This window comes from Accipiter gentilis, chromosome 17, assembly GCF_929443795.1.
Source record: "Accipiter gentilis chromosome 17, bAccGen1.1, whole genome shotgun sequence".
NCBI lineage: Eukaryota > Metazoa > Chordata > Aves > Accipitriformes > Accipitridae > Astur > Astur gentilis.
The window spans coordinates 19,437,155-19,458,771 of record NC_064896.1 but is presented as its reverse complement, the minus strand read 5'-3'; the positions used below and the strand labels follow the sequence as shown (position 1 = coordinate 19,458,771).

Here is a 21,617-nt window from a genome sequence, read left to right as displayed (position 1 = left end):
TTTTATACAGGGACATAAACAGGTCCTGTCAATAAGTTTTCATTAATAAGTGACCAAGAGAGAAAATTATATGGGTATGACTAAGAGATCATTACCTCAGTCATGCTAGTCAACCTGCCTACTGTTTGTCACCATTGCAGGCTTTATATATCTGTAAGGGTTTGAAAGCTTCTGCAGCATCCACAAACTGTTCAAATCACTGCTTTCATTAAAAAACAGCACTCCCAATCAATAAGCATTCTAGCATACCACTGATTATTTGAACTGATATTATGGCTGTATATTTAACTCTAGGAACACAGAACTACAGTCCTATTTTTCTTAAAGGTAGAAATAGCCAGAAAAATCCCAGACCTTCCTGTCTCAAAAAAAAACCAAACCCAAAGCTCCCTAGCATTGCACAAAACGTCCTAAAAACACCTTTTGAAAAATTTTCAAAAATAAAACATAAAAGACAATACACGTAACAGAGCCAAGATCTCAAATATTTCAAGTTGAAAATGGCAATTTATAAACACACCAAATAAAACATCCTCCTCCTGTCACTTTTACGTACACTGAACACGACTGCCACAGACAATGGATATGAATTCTCCCCAAGTACACCCAAATTCTCATTGTGATTCGCAATTTTGCATTTGCACAGAATCCTTAACTGGGACTATTATTAATGCTTCAGCAATTTGACACTGACAGTGCTTCAGTTTTATCCTTACAAACATCATGATTATTGAGTGTGCACGTGCGCGTTAGCTTTGTTTACTGTGAAATCTTATTTTACTTTTTTAATATGCTCAAAAATCTTCTTCTACAGGTCTTTTAATACTGGATGGAAGATAGATATCTATATAGAGAGAGAGATAGAGATATACAAAAAAACCCTTTATTTCTGAGCCTGACACTTTATTTCCATCATTTTAAAAGAGAAAGATTTATAGGGCAAATCTTCCTTCACAACTTACCTTTGGTACTCGTTTTCTTGGTGAAGTTAAATTGATATAATTATTAAAGATGAAGTTCGATGATTTTGCTGAACAAAGATCATTATTTTCTCCATTTTGCTTGTCACCAGCATCTGCTCAAAAAAACAACTGCTTAGGATATTTATTCAGATTTCTTTTTTAAATACTTTGACTAAGCCACAACTTTCCAGTTGAGTGCTGGTAGCAATTACATATAAGAAACCCAGCCAAATAAAAGTAAATACATACAACATAGGGTGACTTTAAAAAACGGAAGAGAAACACCCTGGAATGGACATTCTGTATGCAGTCATCCTTACCAGAGAATCACTAACAATCTGATACATGAACTTCATGATGTCAAGCAGCAGTTATCCAGCTGCTCCTGCTCTCTGAAACCATCAAGGACCCACAAAACCCTGGTCTTCAATCAAGGTTTTCCCTCTTTCCTTTTTTAAGCACAAGGTAACTATTGCAGACAGAAGCAGGCACGCTCACGTGCCAGAATGACTCAGCTGGGAAAGGGCTCTTGGCTCAAGAGCACTGCTTGTAAGGAGCCTGCATGAAGTGCTTCCACTCCCCAAACTTGCAAGAATTGGGAGCGGTCTGGCTTCAGCTTACCTACTGCCCGCAGAGGTGTCCCCCTGAACAGTTCGTAGAACTTGGAGAGGTACATGACCATGCTGAGCTTGTCGGGCTCCCCGGCTGACCCCACCTCCTTCCCCGTGGTCACAGGGGGGATCCCAAACTCTTGCTCAGCAACGTCAAACGCCAGCTGGTTGTTTTTGACAACGTCCTCTTCGTTCAGAGCATCAAAGTCGCTGAGGGGACAACACACCGGCATCAGTGGCAATTTGCTCTCTGCCCCCCTCAGAAAGACGCAGTGCCGTGAGTGAGGGCACCGGCATTTCACTGGGTCAAAGCTACAGGGTCTACGCAGCGCCAAAGGTAAAAGTCTCATACAAATCCTGTCATTACAAATGCTGGCTTTGCCGGAAATGTGATTTAGAAGCTATTTCACTGAACTGGATTTTGATGTAGTCCCATGAAAAAGGATTCCCTTACTTATGAAGAAATGCAGTTCCTCCTCAGAAGTGCTTTTTCCTCTCCAAATACAGCTGTGGTACTACAGATTGCACCTGTTAGCAATTGACTTTTTAGCTTCAATTAGTTCTATACATCATCAAAGCCAGAAGGAGTACATTTAGGCTAGCATTTTACGAAACAAACATGTTACATGTGTGCGCACACACATGCAGAGGCACTACATTTCTTTTTAAGGTGTTACACGCACACTTTGGATGACAACCTCCTGCCCGTGTTGTAACGGATTTAGCAGTGCACTAAATAAGCACATCACACATCTGGAACTGTATTATCTATCCTTTAATCCACTTTCTATGGGGCCTATTCTAAGACTCTGACCCCTTGAACAGCGTCCAAAATTCACGATTAAAATAAGCATGCGAATAAATTACAAAGCTCCAGGCAGGGTAGTTTCTTTCTCCTCATAAGGAATGTGAGTTTTTGAACCCCCAAAGAATTTCTCTCTCTCCCCGCCACCCACACACTCTGCCTATTTCTGGAGCCCGGGGTCCGCAGGCAGCCCTCTGCCCCAGCCCTGCCCACAGCCCACCAGCAGCCGCCTCTCTTGCCTGCCCAGCTTTCATCCGGCCAAGCCCTTCAGCAGTTCCATTTAACACAAAAAGCCCAAAAGATCCAAACACAATGTTAATTAAAAAGCTCGAGGCCTGTTAGCTCAGGAAGCTATAGAGAGCAGTGCTTAAGAGACATGCTCTCCACAGACAGCAAAGATTGCTTCGCTTTCTACACTCTCTCTCCCCCTGCTTATATCCACAAAACCATCCATAATTCCTATTTTTAAAAAACTAACTTGAGGCAAAAAAATATCTTATTCTTACAGTGTTAGCTCTTCCTCTGGCAAAGCTGCACGAACAAGCGCCCTGGGTATTGCTCCTATTTTTTCCAACTTATCGTACCTCATAAAAGAGCTCATTTCTTTCATTTATCCACAATAAAGGGAGACTGACAATAATCCATTCGTGACGCCCAAGCCCGTGTACGAAGGCAAGACAACGTATCCACTGCATTTTGGAGACTGGTGAGAGGACAGAAGAGTCACCCCACCACAGACTGCATCAAGCAGGCCCAGTAACCCAGTGCCAGCAACTGGCTTTTCCTGACACTTGTTAAACACTGACCCTCTTGTATCTGACCAAGGAACCTTACAAAATATTCACATGTAAGAAGTTGGGTCTTGTAGGGTTAGGAGCCCAGAAACACTGTCAAAAGGGGGAATGCTGGCTTACATTCCATCCTTACAGCAGTTAGTTTTCAAGGGCTAGTCGTTGTTGCGTAGCCCACGTGCAAGGGCACTGCACTCTTCTGGACAAAGAGTTGTGCGAAGCCACCACCTCCTGCGCACCTCCGTGGCCCAGCGTTTCCCTACATGACTGTCACAACAATCACTGCAACACACTGAGGACGGCTCAGTTAAGGTTCATCCAGGTATTTCTGTAACTCATTGTGTGCCATCATGGCTGTGGTTTTAAACATACACTAATAACCTGCCTCCAGGGACCCAGGAATGCAACTCTCATGTTCTCCAAGCACTGCAATTTTTGTTTTAAATAGCCATGTGACTCCTACAAACATGTTCATAAGTCATAAGGTTCAAAGCCTTCCTAGCTCTTTGAAAGCATATATATTTCATTTTAAATGGCACGCGAGGACGTACAGAAAAACCAAAGCAAAACCAACCCCACCCTCTCCATCCCCCAAACCTGGCAATGGTGTGCACCTCCTTGCAAAAACCAGCAATACAAGGGGACTGTAGAGTATCAGTGTTCTGGTTAGTCTTACGCTATACTTCGGTAAATGCTTAATACATCCTACACTCAAGGTCTTGACCTACAGATGTCACTTACATGAGGTCAGGTCTGAAGCGATGGATAATTGCACACAATGCAAGGCCACTTTTCCAGGAGGTAGTCAGGTCTGTAATGTTAACATTACGGTACCCTTCTGTCTGTTTCTGACACCAGGTCAAAAGCTTGTTAGGTCGAATATCCGACTCTGCAGTTACAGTGGAGAGCAAAAACATTTCAATCAGTTTCTGTATGCTTAGAAGGCTCCAAGTATTAAGCCACAGCAAACACGAGATGTAACATACCATGTCTCGAGAGATTCACTGATCTTCTAATGGAGCTTACTCTTTCAAGAGGACATTGTTGTAACTCATTGGTAACATATAATTGCCTCACCTACAAGTACAATCAATTGGCAGCATAATGTTAGAATTGCTTGGAGAGAAAAAAAAGAATTTTCTTTCTAGGTTAACTTTATCAACAGCTGGATCCAAATTAAGGAGTCTCCTGAAGATGTTGTTTATATACTAGCACTACTTGTGGCCTTATTTCTCCTGGATAAAAAATTGACTGTGATTTCACAAGCAAGCCTTTTAAGTACTGACCTGGTGAGGCCGCACACAGCTTGAGTTCAAGTTCGGGTATCTTGTTCCCGGGTCAATGGTATACTGGTCAAAGTTCTTGTTAATATTTTCAGGGGTAGTCTGAGGCAAGAGTCGATAAATGCTCTCTCTTACAGAGAAAAAAGATGCAAGAAATATTGATTAAAATAAATATTTATTATATAAAGAGTTTTGGGTTTTTTTGCAGCTACCTGCACCTTATGATTCTTCCAGGGCAAGTGTTATGCACCAAATGCATAATGCATCCTTAAATGCATAATGCATTTCTTATCTCTGCTCAGCAGAACAATGATGCCAGACAGAAAAAGGACAACAAAAAGACAGACTCTTAGAACTTATGCCCATATTTTCCTGAGGCAGGAAGCAAGCAAGAAGAAGGGGGGGGGGGGGGGGAGAAGGAGGTTACATCATTCAATCATCTGGTTTTGCTTTAACCTCCACCCAAGGAGTAACTTCTTTACCACATAACAGTACTAAATCCCATCATTCTGTAATTCCTATAACCACCACAGCCTTTTTTATTATGCTGTTCAATTTTCCATTTGGGACTATGCTGTGTTTGAGTCATCCCACTGGCTTCTATCTTAAAACTTCTCAAAGCACTGTACTTAGTAATGCTTCTACTTGCATAACCACAACCATGACTATTTCTATTGTGTATCTACCCTGAAACAGCCGGGGCAGCTGTAGCAGAGCAGGCCAGTTGCCATCAGGACCAAAGTCAGAATCTTCAATCATCAAATCATGGTAACACCAGGATTGCTGGTATACTTAAAAACAGATTTTTTTTGCTCTGCTCGAAAAGACATTACATAAAGAAGCTTATGACGCAGCTTTATAGCAATTCTCCTTTGCCACACATTCATCAGTCTAAATAAAGAGGGCTTCAGGACTACTAAGCTAAAACACAGAGTCAGTCACAGATACCAACTATGAAAGATGTTAGTGTTAAAGTATTCCTTTAGACTTGTTTCAGGAATTTTTATTTTTTTTTAATTTAAAAAAAACAGGTGCTGAGATGTTTGGAGGGTTCGGTTTTTGACACAAAGTATCTTTTTTTTTTTATTTCCTTAAGGATCACACTTAATTCTAGTCATTAGTGACTTAAATTAGTGATTTAAACCCATGTCAGGCACACTGCTGGATCTCTGTATTAGTGTGCAGAAGCTTACAGAGCAACAGCCTACTGCTATTTTAAATTATTCAGTAACCTGAAGGAACGTATAATTTCAACCCAATGCCACTGCAGTGAAGAAGAATATTTCTTCTTTTGGCATTGTGAATTCCACTGCCTTCTACCAATACCGCAACTCTTCAAAACAGTGGAAGTGATGGAGAAGAAAAAAGCAGCACTCACCGTTCAGCAAGGACTTCTAATGGGGGTTTTCCTTGAGCCCAGCTCCGTACCATCCATGCAGTATCAAAAGCAGCTAAGAAGCCTCTTGCACAGCCCGTACCCATTGGCCAAAAGGGCTGTAAGAAGCAGTTACATTTTAATTCCTTGTATTTCTTACGGTCTTATTACAAAGGTAACTTGCAATGTGAATTTGGAGTCCAGGGTTCCACACTGTCTTAGAAAAATAGCCCAGAAAGAGTTAAAATATGACATAGCCAACTCTTGTAGTTTTTAGATGTTTCCCCCTTCCAAGTCTTAGGTAATGAAAAAGACTGCTTTAATTTTTTCTTTTTTTTAACTTCTATATTTAAAAATAAATTTCTTAACCTCAAAAGGTAAAACCTGAGAGAAAAAAAAAGACTCAATACTCAAGAATTAATTAAGGAAAAAAGGGAAAAAAGATGCTTTTCTTCTCATCTCCTAATTTTGCTTTGGATTGATCTTTTCAAACACTTCAGGCTGTCAGCACGAGTTATAAAAAAAAATGGTAGTTGCAACATATTCTTTTCACTTCAGAAAGAGAAAAAGAGAATATATTAAGGCAAAGAGACTGCAATAAAAAATTGGACCAAGTTTTTCTCTGTGATGGAAGTGAGGAAAATTACGCCATGCACCCAAGCTGAGGACACACAACTCACAGTTTTCAGACAGAAATACAACTTGCGTAAAGCAAAACAGGCTATGGCATAAAAAAAGGAAAAAAAAAAAATCTATTCCAAAGAAGGTACCATTGTTTCAGGACATGTAAGAGTGGACAGTTTGTTCTGGAGGATAGATTGAAAGGCTGGATTAAGGGGGGGGGGGGGGGGGGGGGGATAAAAAAGACTCCTTGGAGAGCATTCCAAGATATACCTCAAGCAAACTATCTCCAACAAGAGCCACCAGGAGCTGATGTCTGTGCCTCTCTCTCACTAGTGCAGCGTTTTCAGATGCATACATGGAAGTAAAATCAAACATTGCTACATCTGGTTGCCCATAGTGATTAATTGCAAAATCCAAGGACGGCAGCTGGTAATTGGTTGCAAAGTCAGCAGCTTCTCTCGCATAGGACAGTAAATTGTTCTGGTTCACGTTTTCCCCACAGAGGAGCAACTCAGTATCAATATAGTCCTGCAAGGAGAGAAGCATACAGGATCAGATACTCCAGCTATCCTCTCTGGATCGGAACGTTGCAGTCTCATAGCATCAGTGCTGCAGCTACACATCTCACAGCACAAAGAACCAAGTGAGATTTGTCATCTCCTTCAAAAAGTTAATACACAAGCATAGGTTACTCTGCTGCCCCAAACAGGAACGCTCTCTATGCCAACACTGACTAAGCACCTTTATTTGCAATAGAAGTTTACAGTGCCTCCCAGTTGCTCGGTTATGTGTTATTTTCATAACGTTACTTCCCTCCCATCAAAAGATGTTATCATCACCACCGCAATGCTTTTCTGCATGTGTGCACCCCACACCTGAAACCACACGAGAGCAGAAGCGCTGATGGACCGATGATACAACATGTGGGTCTCAGTCTGAAGGTTTGACAGCATCTCAGTAGCAACACACTCAAACTTAGATCTTAGAAGCTTTTCTGTTGTTCTGCTTTAGGCTGGGGATTTTTTGGCCTTTGTGGTGAAGGACCCTGCCTTTATAGGTCATCCTACTCAAAGCCAGTGATTATTAATACGGCTGTTTCTATTTACAGCTTAATCGTGGATGAGACCCCTAATCGTAGGGATGATACCACAGAACCGCTCTTAGCCCAGTTGTTTTAGACAGACTGGTTTTGTTTGTTCTTTGGGTTTTTTTCCCCCCCTCTCAGACCTGAGCACATCAGAAAAACAGCCCTGACGGGCCACAGCTGCTGCCTCTCTTCTTCTCCAATCTCCCCACAGATCTCCTGGGACTGCACCCACCCACAAGCAGCCCCTCAGCCCCGGGCCCACCTCCCGCTCCCCAGGCACCCTGCTGGGGGCTGCCCCCTTCCCTTCTCCCACCCTGGCTGCTCCGTCCCGGGAGCCCCCGTCCTGCAGAAGGGCAGGAAATTGTGGCACCGAGCGTCGTGGTCCATCAGAAAGCCAAGAAGCCTTCCGAGAGCTCCCCACAAGTACTTCCTTCGGGAAATTATACTCGACTGTTTTGGCACCATCTTATTTTGCAAGAAAAATTGACCTCTCTTGGGTTTCCAGGAAGATCATTTTAAATGGTGCCGAAACACTTTACTGAAACAAAAGAAAACAGACCCACACATCTTACAGAAAAAGGCGAAAAAAAGAAAGAAAAAAAAAAAAAAAAAAAAAAAAAAGGGCTCAAAGTCCCAAGTACCTTTCAAAGTTCAGGCCATCATGTTTACAGCCTCCGCCTATCATGTTTCACCCACTTCAGAGAATTTGCAATTTAGCCTGGGGTAGGTTTTAACATTTCCTTATTTGCCTGATAAAACTGGACATTGCTGTTCTAAGTTCTCCTTTAAATAAATAAGGTTTTATTTTCTGGTGAGATGACCACACCAGGTATTTCCAAGGTGAGTCAAGATTCCATTTCAGCCAGTTTCAGAAGGGACAAATTTAGAAAGTATTGTTTTCAGTTCCCTACAGAAACTTTGTGCTGACTGGAAGGAAAAACAAACAAACAAGTCAGACTAAGACATAAGTGATCTGAGCCTTAAAGAAGTGATCTAGTAAGTCTATAAACACCCTCTATAACATGCAACAATGTTTATGTTAATATTCATACTTATTCTGTTCCAAGTAAATAAAATAGGGTTTTAGCCAGCATTTTTACATACATTAATAATCACTCCTTTGTCCAGAAGAGACTGCTTTTTTGCTGTCATCACAAAATAATGAGTGCTATCTTTGTAGTAAACAATATTCTCCAGGTCAATTCCTGAAAAGAGACAATACATCTGTTATGAAGTACAGCGCACTGTCTGTGTCATTTACTAACAATCCCCACAGGTGTGTTTCCTTCTTGGGATACATTCACTTTCCCAGTTGGGATGAAGCATTAGTGGGCAAGATGCTCTAAAACAAAACAAATCAAAACAAGAGGAGATCAGCCTTACCCCACAAGAGTTTGTCTCAGCATAATTTATTTAGCATCCTTTTAAGGAATAGCCAGTTAACTACAGCCTTAATCTTCTGAGGTAGAAAAGGGGAGCCAAGGGAACAAAGTGCTTTTTAGGTTGCGAGGGCTCTGGCACTGGGTCTAACCAGGAGTTTGGGTTTCTATTATTATAATAATAATTTAAAAAAAAAAATCAGCTGTAAATCAAGAATGGAATTGCTTTTACTGACAGTGGATGCAACTATTCTGAAACCCCTTTTCATGCAGATGTATTTCACAGTTTATATTTTAAGTACTTATGGCAGATTCCTGTCTAGTTCTTTTCAGTTTATCAGATCTACACATCAAAAAGCAAGAATAAACTCCTCCCAGAAGGGCAGAGACTTTTTCACAGGGTTTAAGCTGTTCAGTATGTGAACGGATACAAACAAAACAAACCATGTCTTAAGGGAAATCTTTGGGCACTGAAAATGCTCTTCTAAATTTGTTCAACATAGCAGACATTTTTGCAGTTGAGAAAAATTTAAACATTAAAACAAGCTATGATGTGGCCACGCCCAAGGTAAAAAAATTGTAAAAAAAATCCTACTGTACCATAAATGGACACCTCCATCTGCAAGATTCTGACATCAACAGTATTTTATCTCTTTTTTTTTTTATACAATATATTTAAATTTATGTTAATAGGAACAGGAAGGTGGCCTGGCAGATAAATAATTCCTCTATTGCCTCTTGTATTTGGTTGTGGGAAAAAATGAGGATGCACCCACCCGTTTCTTCCTTAAGGTCCTGGAAGAACTTCTGATTAAAGATGAAAGCAACACCACTAATTTCTTCTACCTTGGCTTCTGCAGTTGTATTTCTGTTTATAAAATTGGCAGTGATCGCTATAGCCAGCTTTCCACGAAACTCCTTCCTCCTGAAACCTGGTAAGCAAAGAAAAGAATTAAAAACACTGGAAACTTCACGTCAGACTTTCAGGGAGGGTCAGCACAAGGCAGCTCAGTCTCTTTCCTATGTCTAGTCCTACACTTCATCAAACAACACAGCAGCGGATTCCGTCATTCCTCCAAAATTCCCTTGAACGCAAAGAGTCTTTTCTCCCCACTCCCAGCTCCAAAACTGGAGCTGTACTGCATTCGAGAGAAAGCCTCACTAAAAAGCAATAGGTCTGGGGGGAAACTATGGGAAGAAGTTGAACATAGGAAGAAGTGAAGGACTGCAAAAGATCAGCAGTCAAAAGCATCAGAGAGATCTGAAAACCAGAAACCTGTACAACAGTGCTTAGGTGCACACACTACCAGCTAATGAGATTTTTCAAAGATATCAGGGGGTTGAAAAAAATTCAGTGGCTTAACTGTTAGATTTCCAAGGTGAGACCAACTGTGAAGTTACTTGCTCTCTCATTCTATCCTAGCTTCCTCTTTTCACAAAAAAAACCCCACTAGGCCACAATCTTGCAATCACACATTTAAGTTTTTTCCCTCTGCATATTCCCCTTATCTGTAAGTAAACTATGAAGTAGGACAGAGGGTCCTTAGGGTATTTTTAGCCAATTGCAGATGACTTTTCAGAAAATACATGTATTTTCTAAGAAGAAATAAATCAGCTGTGAATTTTTGTCTCTGTGCTTCTTGATATGCTCTTGTTAATTCATTGGGATAAATTGAATATGTAATAATACCAGCTTCTGTATGTAAACAATCTTCAGTGCACAAATATTCCCTTAGATCCTGGTACTACAATAACCATTAAGTTCTCAATAGACTCTGCAGCTGAGGCAAGAATAATTTCGCTTTGCTGATACCTGACTATTTAAACAGTCTTTTATGGGAGACAGCTGGACAATAGTGTGGGGAAATTTCTAATAGACCATTACAAAGAATTAACTCTAAGCATATTGTGGTTGGCAGATACAAGAATAAGCAAACTATGAAGCTAATAAAAAAAGGAAATAGTGTACTTGGTGAACTGAAACTAACATGGACTTAATTAAAGCTACGAGGGGAATATATAATTAACAGGTTTGTTCATGTGATACAGGAGCACCTTAGCTAGCGTCTTGCTAAGAAGACAGCTCAGGTGGTCTGAATTCTCAGCAGTGCCTCAAGTTCATGAAGCATTTCCCCCCCTCTCCCCCACCACCTTATAGTTATTTATTATCTTCTAGTATCCAAAGTAATTGCTTCTGCAATTAAATCACCTCTATAAAAGAGTGATACCTCTGATGCCTTCATTAAATACCCGGCAGTCACAATTTGGTCATTAGTTCAAACATATAGTGCAAATTTACAGCACAATAGCAAAGACCATGCAATTCCTGACATGTATCTTGTCAGCCTCCTTAAAGTTAAATCATCATGTAACTACTTAACCTTGAAGCAAGCCCAATGGCATCATGATGCATTTTGGAACCAATGCAGATATACAGTGCTGAGAATCAGTAATGACATAAAATGTCTTTATTTTGAGCTACAGCTTAACAACAAAAGCAGAAGATACCACATGAAAAATAGTTTCCACATGAACTTCACTGGATTGAAAGGTAGCCTGTTGCTTTGTGCTCTCGTCTGACTTTCAGGCCTTCCAAAATACCCTAAAGACCATTAAAATGACTAAAAGCACACATTCACCTACCTTCTAACGTATTCCTGCGGCCATCTGCACCAATAATAACATCAAATTCATATTCTGACAAAGGGTGATCCATGGGGAGAAATTCAGCCCTCCAACCTATCTCTAAAAACACAAAGAGTAATATTTATTCATTCCTCAGTAATACAATGGGGAAGTGTTTTCAGAGTCTGAAGAAAGGGCATTAAGAGAAATGGTCCATTTCTCATTCAAAGGGAGCGGAATTCTGCCTCAGTTTGATGCAGGGAAGTTCTGCTGCGGTGAAAGATATGCTCAGGCTGTATTAGCAAGGTCTCAAGCTCATAAACTGGCAATAACAATAACGGAAGCCTTCATTTATATCACCTAATGCACTAAACTTCCTCTCAGACCCATATCACAAGAATACGCCTAAGCACTTCGTTCTCACAGAAATAGCCCCACAATGACCTTATCAGGACAGTACATATATGTGGTAACAGCAAAGGAGGGCTGGGTTTTAAAAGAAGAAAAATAGCATTCCATCATCAATACTTTTAATTGTCTTCTAAATAGAAATTATACAGAAGCATACTCACAAAGCTAAACTTAATCTTTGCATTAACACAGAGCTGATTAAGTGAAAATGTTTGTATTGTCCATATTTAAAAATTATATATGCTTTAGCTACTTAAACCAATATATTTGTTCTACTGTCTCTATATGACCATTTAAAGAGAGAGAGCACATTATTTTAATTAAAATAAAATTTTAAAATATTCTATTGCTACTACACCCTAAATACTAATATTTTTTTAAAAAAAATTAGATCAAAAGAATGAGAAACCTTTATTTTATTTAAAAATCTTTCATAAGATGGCTGGTACGACTCTGTGTGCCAGTGGGAGTTATATCAAATGTGAAAGCAAAATGAGGCCCAGGGAGCTTAATCCATCCTCAATATTTATGTTATCAATCAAAAATTGTTTTTGCAATAAGATACCAAAAAGCCACACCAGACTCCCTACAAAGCCTCAAACACATGCCAGAAGGCATAGTGCAAAACCTCAACTTTTCAGACTAGGTCATATTTTAGGAATTATCAGTGCTCTGTCACAGTGATACTTATAATGCATATGACTGCATATAGCAAACCTAGCTCAATAAGAAGAGAAAAACCCTCCCGTTTCTTTAAACAGAATTCAAATACCTTGAATGATTTCATATAATGCCTGACATAAAAAGAAGTTACTGTGAACAGAAATACATTATGATAAACAATACTTTGGTTTTCTTGATCTTCAGGAGGTTCCAAGACTTTCACAAATTCTAGATTCACATGGATTTCAACTCCTAGTATAAGTGCAACTTTGAAGAGGATAAGTTGAAGTTGTCGAATACCTGCAGACAGCGAGTAACAAAGATGTATTTAATATGTGATTAATCACAGCTGCTACCAGCATGCCACTCAACTGATATCCATCGTTAACACAAGCATGCAGCATTATTATTTCCCATAATGTGACAAATGCAAACATAGCAACCACCACAGGATGCTGTCCTCTTGTCTCATCTTCCTCTTACAGCACCATCTCATAGGTAATAAAACTCATTCCAGGGAGTTTTAGAATACTATTTCAGAGCTTTCCTTCTTAATGATATTTAAAAGATCTGCTAACCAATATGCTGACCATTTTAGGATAGAAAATTTTACAGCATATTTCCCTGTAAAATATCCCACTTTTGCATATTTTCTCATTAGATTAAGGGTTAAGTATACTTTCAATGTTCTAGAATGAATATCAATATTCTTCATACTTTGTAATAAAACCCTATTGTTTAACAAATCATAGAATGGTTTGGGTTGGAAGGGACCTTTTAAAGACCATCTAGTTACAACCCCCCTGCTATGGCCAGGGACACCTTCCGCTAGACCAGGTTGCTCAAAGCCCCATCCAACCTGGCCTTGAACACTTCCAGGCCAACAAAAAAGCTAACTAAAAAGCTTTTTTTCCCAGACTAACAAAAAAGCTCCTCCATAAGACTGTCATTTGTTCAACTGCCATTTTGCTTCAATGAGATCTTTATTTTTTTCCCCTCTGTGTGTGTGCATGCACCTACTCGCACATGTTTAAGGCAGATGAGCTTTCTGCCAAATCAAGAAAGTCTCCATTCATCTCCTTTCTTTGGTACACTTCTTATCTGAAGACTGCCCATGCCCTCAGATACTTACTGATGTGATCAATAGATCCTGCACAGAATTTTCCATAAAATTTCTTTGCTCCCAGTCCCCGGAGGTCGTGGATTGTATATGGCCAAAGATGCAACACATTGTTTCTTGAAAAAGTGTCCCGCTTCTCCACGACGACAACTTTGGCTCCCAGGAAGGCAAGTTCTATGGCAGTCCGCAAGCCACATGGGCCACCTCCAATAATTAAACACTAGCAGAGAAAAGGAGGAGTCTTACATAAGGTTTTGTATTGACTTCCACATAGTTTCTAACTTAGTCTATTGGTACTGCTTGATATTCAGCTGGACTTATGCTACTGAGAGTGTATTCAAGTAACCTATTTAAATCAACAAACATTCAAATTTTGTTTGCATGTGGTGTTCAGTCAATTTATACAAGAGGAAAAACTGTGCTTCATGCAGACATAAAAGCATCTGAGAAAAAGGTATAACAGAAGAAACAGCAAAAAGCCAAACACTTTTGAGCATCTGCTTGTACATTTCTAACTCACTTGCACTTAGTGTCTCAAAAGTGCTTGCATAAACAGGATTACAGCTACATGAAAGGGAGGGGAAAGGAAATAAGTGGTCTTTTTTTTTTTTGTTTTGAAGAGGAAATTGGTGTACATTTGCTACACTTGTTAGACAAATCTATGATAAGCCAGTAGTCCTACAGTATTAGTTACTTTCTATTTCAAGCGAGGGCATATCCCGAATGTAACAGCCTGGTTCACCTCCTGCTGTAAAGCAGAGCATGTCAAGAGAGCTCAGCAGACTTGTCCTGCTTCACCAGCGCCGGGGAACTCGGCCTGTGCTATTCCATTTCACCCAGTGGTCAACATCCTCACCTTCTGGAAGATGACATTTTAGGAGCTTAAAGCTAAGTTTGGGTGACCTCAGAAGAACTGTTTCAGAAACGATTACAGAGAATTCTCACCCAAACTTTAGCTGACAGCTGTAAGTTTTCACAGACTAACAAGCAAAGGATTTCCAGAAAGCAAACTAATTAAAACTCAAGACATATCTAATGCTTACATTTTCCTGACTGATTACTAAAACCTGATTAGAAACAGTCTAATAGCTGGACAACGTTATTGTTCCCCACACACGCCCTCACCCCAGACCCCTCAAAACCCGCGCAGACTTCACAAAACCTATGCCGTCAGTTCAAGCACTGGGCTCAGCCCGAGCAGAGGGGAGAGCTCTGGCTCTGAGGCCGAGCTGTGCCACGTTACAAATCCAAACCCATTATCTCACACGCCAGACATGCTCCTGTGCGTCCCGCACACATAGCCAGACAGTGATTACAGTTTCAAAGCAAGCACGGACTGTATCTGGAGGCTCGTCAGATACGAGTCTGGTTCCCATTACATTTCAATTTCATGAAATAGAGTCATTCATTTATTTTGGTTTGTTCGTCATTTGTTTTCAAATTTAACAACTTAAGCAAAAATTCTGGTGCTGACTTTTGTCCATCCCAATCGTAAAAGTGCAAAATTTTTTTAAAAATTGAATAAGTAATTCAAATTCCCACTGAAAGGAGAGCTCCTGTGAAACACTTTTGCTTTGCTTTAGGCAAGTGTTTTGTTAACTAGAGATATTAAATAAGTTAAAGTTAGGTTGTTGCATTAGCCACTTGGCTTTCTTCCTCCTAAAATAACATTTTTAATTCATAATTTCATAAGAACACTCCTCACTACATGCTAAATATTAAGAAAACATCAACAGATGTAATTATATAAAGGAAGAAAATGGAGTGCAGATGTTATCCTGACTCAAGAGGATCACTGGTGGAGTCTGGGTCAGCTCTTTTCTGCACATGCTTGTTGTGATTAACATGGGAACTCTGAGCTCTGACAAGTAAGTGACTGTCTTCACAGCTACACAGTCCTCCAGTAGTGTTTAGCAAGCAGTTAGAAACATTTTGCAAGTAAAGACCATACACGGTTTGATAAGGTGGGGTTGGTTTTTTGGCTAACAAACTGTATTATATATAAATAAATGCAACTTTTTAAAAAAGCAGTCTTTTGAGATTTAGTCATAGTGGATCCTGCCAAGTAATAAAACCCACACAGAAAACACTCTTAGTTCCTCCTGGTGCTCTGCAACACAGCATGTTACAATTTTAAGGAGGATTCTGCCCTCTCCCCTCCTATCACCATTGACAAAATACCTTCCTAATTACCTAGAGACACTGAAAAATGATTGTATACTTACCATCATCCATGGTTACCTTCCATAAACATATTTATCTACGTCTCAGAACTATTTGTTCTTTGATTTATTAAGGATGCTTCCTGCTGGTGGAGAGCTTACTCTTGGCACTTTGTCATCTTTTTTGAAACTTCTGGGGTCAAACCCAGCACAAAACCCTGGCAAAGCTAATTCCTACTGTGTTTATATTCTTACCTTTATTAAGTAAGGAAAGGGACCGTACCACTGTCCTGTCCTTGCCCTCCCTCCCCAGCTCTCTGCTTGCAAAGTCACAGGAGAAACCTCCTCGTAGTCAGCCTAGAACAAACCTTGAATGGCTTCCTATTTTCACCTCCTATTACCGCCGTCTTCTGGCTCATCAGGGGCTGCTTTTGAAATGAATTCCTTGCAATTTAACAGATTGTGACAACCGACATCACATATGGAAGTCTCAAATGATCAGTCCTGAAATCTAACAAACAGGGTTGGACAAACACCAACAGTTTCTTGACAACCACATCGCCATTCACAGCTCAACTGTCTTTTAGTGATGCCAGATCATGTCCTAAAAAGGTAAAGGGTACTTTGACTTTTCAAAGCATCTTCCGCAAGTTAATCAAAGTAACAGTTGCTGAAGAGGACTGACAAGGAGCTTTTGCATATTTCTTGTTCAGGCCTGAAATGGAGGGAGAAAGACTTGTATAGATTACAGAGCAGCTTATCCAAGAATAAGATCACAAATAGACTCGTGTGATCTGCCTGAAAAAAATCAGTATCATGTTGGATGTTCTATTCTGGTTTACTACCAACAGTATACCATGTTAGTGCAAGATAGCAATACTGAGAAAAGACATTTCTCTCAGTGAAAACCTCATAGTATCTTCTGCCTACAAATGTAAGCACTTCCTGTCAAATGAGAAGCTTCATTAAATTTAACACACTCCCCAAGAACACCACCTACGTTACAAGACAGGAGCAGGCAAAAGTACAGAAAGAATACATGAGGATGGAGAAAACAACACAGATATGCATTCGTGTGGCAGATCAAAGCACGATATTAAAATGCCAAGTTTCCTCCTTTATCCTTTATGAAAATAATTTATCTTTGCACAAATGCTCACAATACTGAGCCCACATCCTCTAGAAGAGGAAACGCACACACCGAGAAAGGGAGCCGTGACCAGGCCGTTCCCTGTCCCCGTCCCTCACCGCAGCCCAGCGCTGTGCCCACCAGTTCCCCAGCCAAGGGGAGAAAAGCCGGGTGCCATGAACACCCTGCATGCATCCCCAGAGCGGCTTGCCTCCCACAGAAACCTGCGCTCCATCACCTCATCAGCAACAGGACCATGTAAGGTTACGTACATCAAATTTCCTGCATCAAACTCCTGCTACGCGGTACTGGCAGTACTGAAGAGACTGCCCATAAACACTGACTCCTACAGGCAATGGTCACCATGAGTACTTTTAATGAGAATTTTATGTGAGCTAAATTCATCTACTCTTCTTGCAAATACCCTGGATATGAATGATGCTAATTACTGGTTACGATAAATGCAACAATGAAACTGTCACACTTACGATATAAATTATCAGAAGTAAATGGACATGCTGGTTTGAGTTAAACTTCTGCAAGAGCATTTTTAGAACACCGGTTACAAAATTCCCATTGAAGAGGACTAATGAAAGTTTACAGGCCAGTAATAGTTGCTTAGTGATAAACTTAGGAGTATTTCAGTTTAAAATTATAAATATTAAGTAAAGCATAGAAATTTTTCTACTTCAAAATAAAACACTAATAAGCCGACAGATATGTAATAGAAGTTGTCTACTTAAGCTGCTAAATACTGTTTCTACAGTACTGTTAAGAAGTACTGTACTTTTCCCTAAAATATAATTGTTTCTGTACAAATCTTGTCCCACACTGTAAGCAAGCACACCGCTCATTGCATTATTTATCTTCAGACTGAAATAAAGCAGAGAATTCATGTATTTTTTTGCTGGTACAACTAAAAGATATAAAAAAGTTTCACCTGTAATAATACAAACATACACAGCATTTGGTAAGTCTCATAAGCTTGATTCTACTCAAAGGTCGATCTGACCGTAAGAGATGCTACTTTCTCTCTATTAGTATGTTTACGAATGGCAGTGCCTTGAAAATCTCCAGGAAATGTTTCTACACTGAGAAGAGCAATTCGTGTTGAGCTAAAAGTAAGCAGAAGTTACCTCTCCAAAAGCAGAATGACTTTTGTGCCAGGCACAGGTTTTCAATGTGATCTCCTGTCTGGATGTACAAATATAACTTCCAAAATAGAAGGGGAGGAAAGGGAGAGAGGGATGTGAAGTAGGGGCCTCTTGCAACCCTTCCTGTCCCGCACTATTAAATCAGCAGCCTGTGAATCCAGACACCTACATCCCATTCTTGAAAAACCATACGCAGTTTAACAGCTGAGAATTTGCAGAATGCCTCTATTGGTCTTCACACAGTAAAGTAAGCTTACAGAAACAACTGAGGTTTTGAGAGAAGGGAGGGGGGAGAGCGAGAATACCAGCACTATGTTTAACAAAAACCAAAGTAACATTCCACAATGACCTAGTCACAAAAAACTCATTTACCTTAATAACTGAAAGGCCAAATCTACTCATCGACCTTGCAAAAGGGCCACCAAGATGATCAGGGGGCTGGAGCACCTCCTTGTCCTGGTTTTGGCTGGGATAGAGTTAACTTTCTTTCTAGTAGCTGGTATAACGTTATGTTTTGGGTTCAGTATGAGAAGAATGTTGGTAACACACTGATGTCTTCAGTTGTTGCTAAGTAGTGTTTAGACTAAGTCAAGGATTCTTCAGCTTCTCACGCCCAGCCAGCAAGAAGGCTGGAGGGGCACAAGATGGGAGGGGACACAGCCAGGGCAACTGACCCAAGCTGGCCAAAGGGGTATTCCAGACCATGTGATGTCATGCCCAGTATATAAACTGGAGCAATCGCTGCTCAGGAACTAACTGGGCATCGGCTGGCAAGTGGTGAGGAATTGCATTGTGCATCACGTTTTGTATATTCCAATCCTTTTCATTATTATTGTTGTCATTTTACTATTATTTAATACCATTATTAGTTTCTTCCTTTCTCTTCTATTAAACTGTTCTTATCTCAACCCACAAGTTTTACCTTTTTCCTTCGAATATTCTTCCCCACTCACGGGGGGGGGGGCGGGGGGCAGTGAGCAAGCGGCTGCGTGGTGCTTAGTTGCTGGCTGGGGTTAAACCACGACACTCCCCTATGAGGACAGGCTGAGAGAGTTGAGGTTGTTCAGCCTGGAAAAGAGAAGGCTCCAGGGAGACCTAAAGGAGGTCTACAGGAAAGATGGGGAGGGACTCTAACTGGGACTGTAGTGACAGGATGAGGGGTAACAGTTTTAAACTGAAAGAGGGTAGATTTAGATTAGATGTAAGGAAGAAGCTCTTCCCCGTGAGGGTGGTGAGGCACTGGAACAGGTTGCCCAGAGAGGCTGTGGATGCCCCATCCCTGGACGTGTTCAAGGCCAGGTTGGACGGGGCTTTGAGCAAGCTGGTCTAGTGGAAGGTGTCCCTGCCCATGGCAGGGGGGTTGGAACTAGGTGGTCTTTAAGGTCCCTTCCAACCCAAACCGTTATATGATTCTATGAAATGTAAAAAAATGTTAGCTCGCAGCATTTACCTGCTCACAGTCAAGGATTATGTACCAGCTGGTAGTAGCATGCAGGTGTAGTATGCAGCCAAACAGGACCTCTTTGCACAGTTAAGAATAGATAAATCCCGCTGTAGCTCAATGCATTACACTGTTATCATCCAACTCTAAATCCCTCACTCCTCTCCTGCCCAAGGTACCCAACCACTAAATTTGTCCTGGAAAATAAAAGTGTGTTCAATTATGATCCATTCTCCATATCCTCTTGGGATGAAGACAGAAGCTACAATCACTCCAGGAATTCAAGATTTTCTCATTTCTACCCTTCAGTTGTTTTGGAGATGAAAAAGAGGAGATCAGTTTTAGACTCCAGCTCAACAGCAACTGGATAGACACAGAGACACGCTTCATTGTCCTAAGGCACACCAAGTCAGAAACACCACTTCTACTCCTCAGTGGAAATGCACACATATACTAGTGAAAAAATAGTGAAAACCATCTGCCTAAATTATTTAACTTCCTTTATCTTATATGTAATATTTACCCAAATCACCAACTGGAAATCAAAACCTATAGGAATGGATCTTGCTACTAGACATGAGCACCAAGGGGTGGCTTTCCCCGCGCACCTCAAAGCCCTGCCTGGTGCTGTAGGTGCCTCCAGCGGCTGTGGGCCTCCCCACACAGCAATAAGAGGCTTTGCCCGCAGCCAGACAGCCTGCAGGACGCAGAGGAACAGAATGCTTCACTTTTCCATGGCAAACCCTCTTCCATCATTTGCTCGGGGCCTCACGTGCATGCATTTCCATAGTCACCAGACCTGGGACTTCACACCAGCCCTGGCCTTTGTGCAACGTCCAAAGCAACAGGGATGCACCAAGGATTAATTTGACTGACTCCACAGGATTCCAACCTACATGGATTTGGGCAAGTGTTTATTCATGATCGAGCTAAATGTGATGCAACATGAGATAGGCACAAAATGTAATGAAACAACACATTTTCTGGATCAGCAATGACTGTTCCCCTGGAAAGGCTCCAAAGAGAAACAGCTGCATAAGCAGCTAAGGCAGACAGCTACTAGAAGCTGCAGCGGGAAGCTCTCTCCACCACAATGCTTTTCACTTCATCCCCTTTACTAGACATGAAAATGCTTCTGGCAAAAATAGGACTGCTCAGTAGGACATTCCTGACTTACTGACTGACAGTTCATCTTGCATTTGTAGTCTTAGGCTTTATCACACAAATTCATTGACAGTCACTGGATATGACAGTGCAGTCAAATGCACCCTGAATCTACTGAAAAGCCAATATAGTTTTTAAAGTTTGAAACATTATACTTGAAGTCACTGAAAAATACATACAAATAAAACTACATGCCACTTCAGATGTTAAAAATGTCAAGAGCTAAAGATAAAAAAAAAAAAAAAAAAAAGGAAAAAACCAATTAAGCTCACAATAGGCATGATGCATTTTATCAATCTAAGATGCGAGTCTAATCTTGCTACAGCCCTGGTCTATCAAAGCACTTCAATATATGGTTGCTCCCCTAAACTCAACAACCCTGTTCAGGTAGTCACTGCTTCTCTAGGCAAAGACCCCCAGTACAAAGTCCTTGTCATCTCCTTTTCTACAAACCAGCCCAGCCACTGGCACCAACAAAGTATGTGTTGCTATAAAATAGCATGGTTACCAGACACATTAGAGCCACACAAGTATAGCACTTTCTTAACAGTAACGTGCCCTGCATTGCATGAGATGCTTGTACTCGTTGCCTGTTGCCTGAATTGCTGAACACTGCCATACCTATACCACTGGTTTTACTAAAAGGCAAGAGAACATGACCCTGTCAAGAACAGTGATGATAACTGTAACTACATATGACAGTGATTTGGAAGGTGTCCATTCGACTACACACATATATAAAAAAGGGACAATGCCATCCTAAAACAAGATTTATTTTCTTCATTTTTAGAAAGAGGCCAGATACTGAGACATATACCCAAAACCTCTGTG

The 21,617-nt window shown here is 40.7% G+C and overlaps 1 protein-coding gene across 5 annotated transcripts in view; it reads right to left on the bottom strand.

Moving 5' to 3' along the window:
- Nucleotides 1-21,617, bottom strand: part of MICAL2 (microtubule associated monooxygenase, calponin and LIM domain containing 2) — a 136,607-nt gene that overhangs the window by 76,972 nt on the left and 38,018 nt on the right. For all 5 annotated transcript variants that reach the window (XM_049819930.1, XM_049819933.1, XM_049819932.1 and 2 more), the window contains 12 exons: nt 13,749-13,956; nt 12,800-12,916; nt 11,561-11,662; nt 9,694-9,849; nt 8,643-8,743; nt 6,722-6,979; nt 5,831-5,946; nt 4,456-4,582; nt 4,156-4,246; nt 3,911-4,058; nt 1,584-1,783; nt 963-1,075 (listed from right to left, as the gene is read on the bottom strand). In XM_049819930.1, coding sequence (XP_049675887.1) covers nt 963-1,075; nt 1,584-1,783; nt 3,911-4,058; nt 4,156-4,246; nt 4,456-4,582; nt 5,831-5,946; nt 6,722-6,979; nt 8,643-8,743; nt 9,694-9,849; nt 11,561-11,662; nt 12,800-12,916; nt 13,749-13,956 — 1,737 coding nt within the window. The remainder of the gene's footprint in view (nt 1-962; nt 1,076-1,583; nt 1,784-3,910; nt 4,059-4,155; nt 4,247-4,455; nt 4,583-5,830; nt 5,947-6,721; nt 6,980-8,642; nt 8,744-9,693; nt 9,850-11,560; nt 11,663-12,799; nt 12,917-13,748; nt 13,957-21,617) is intronic.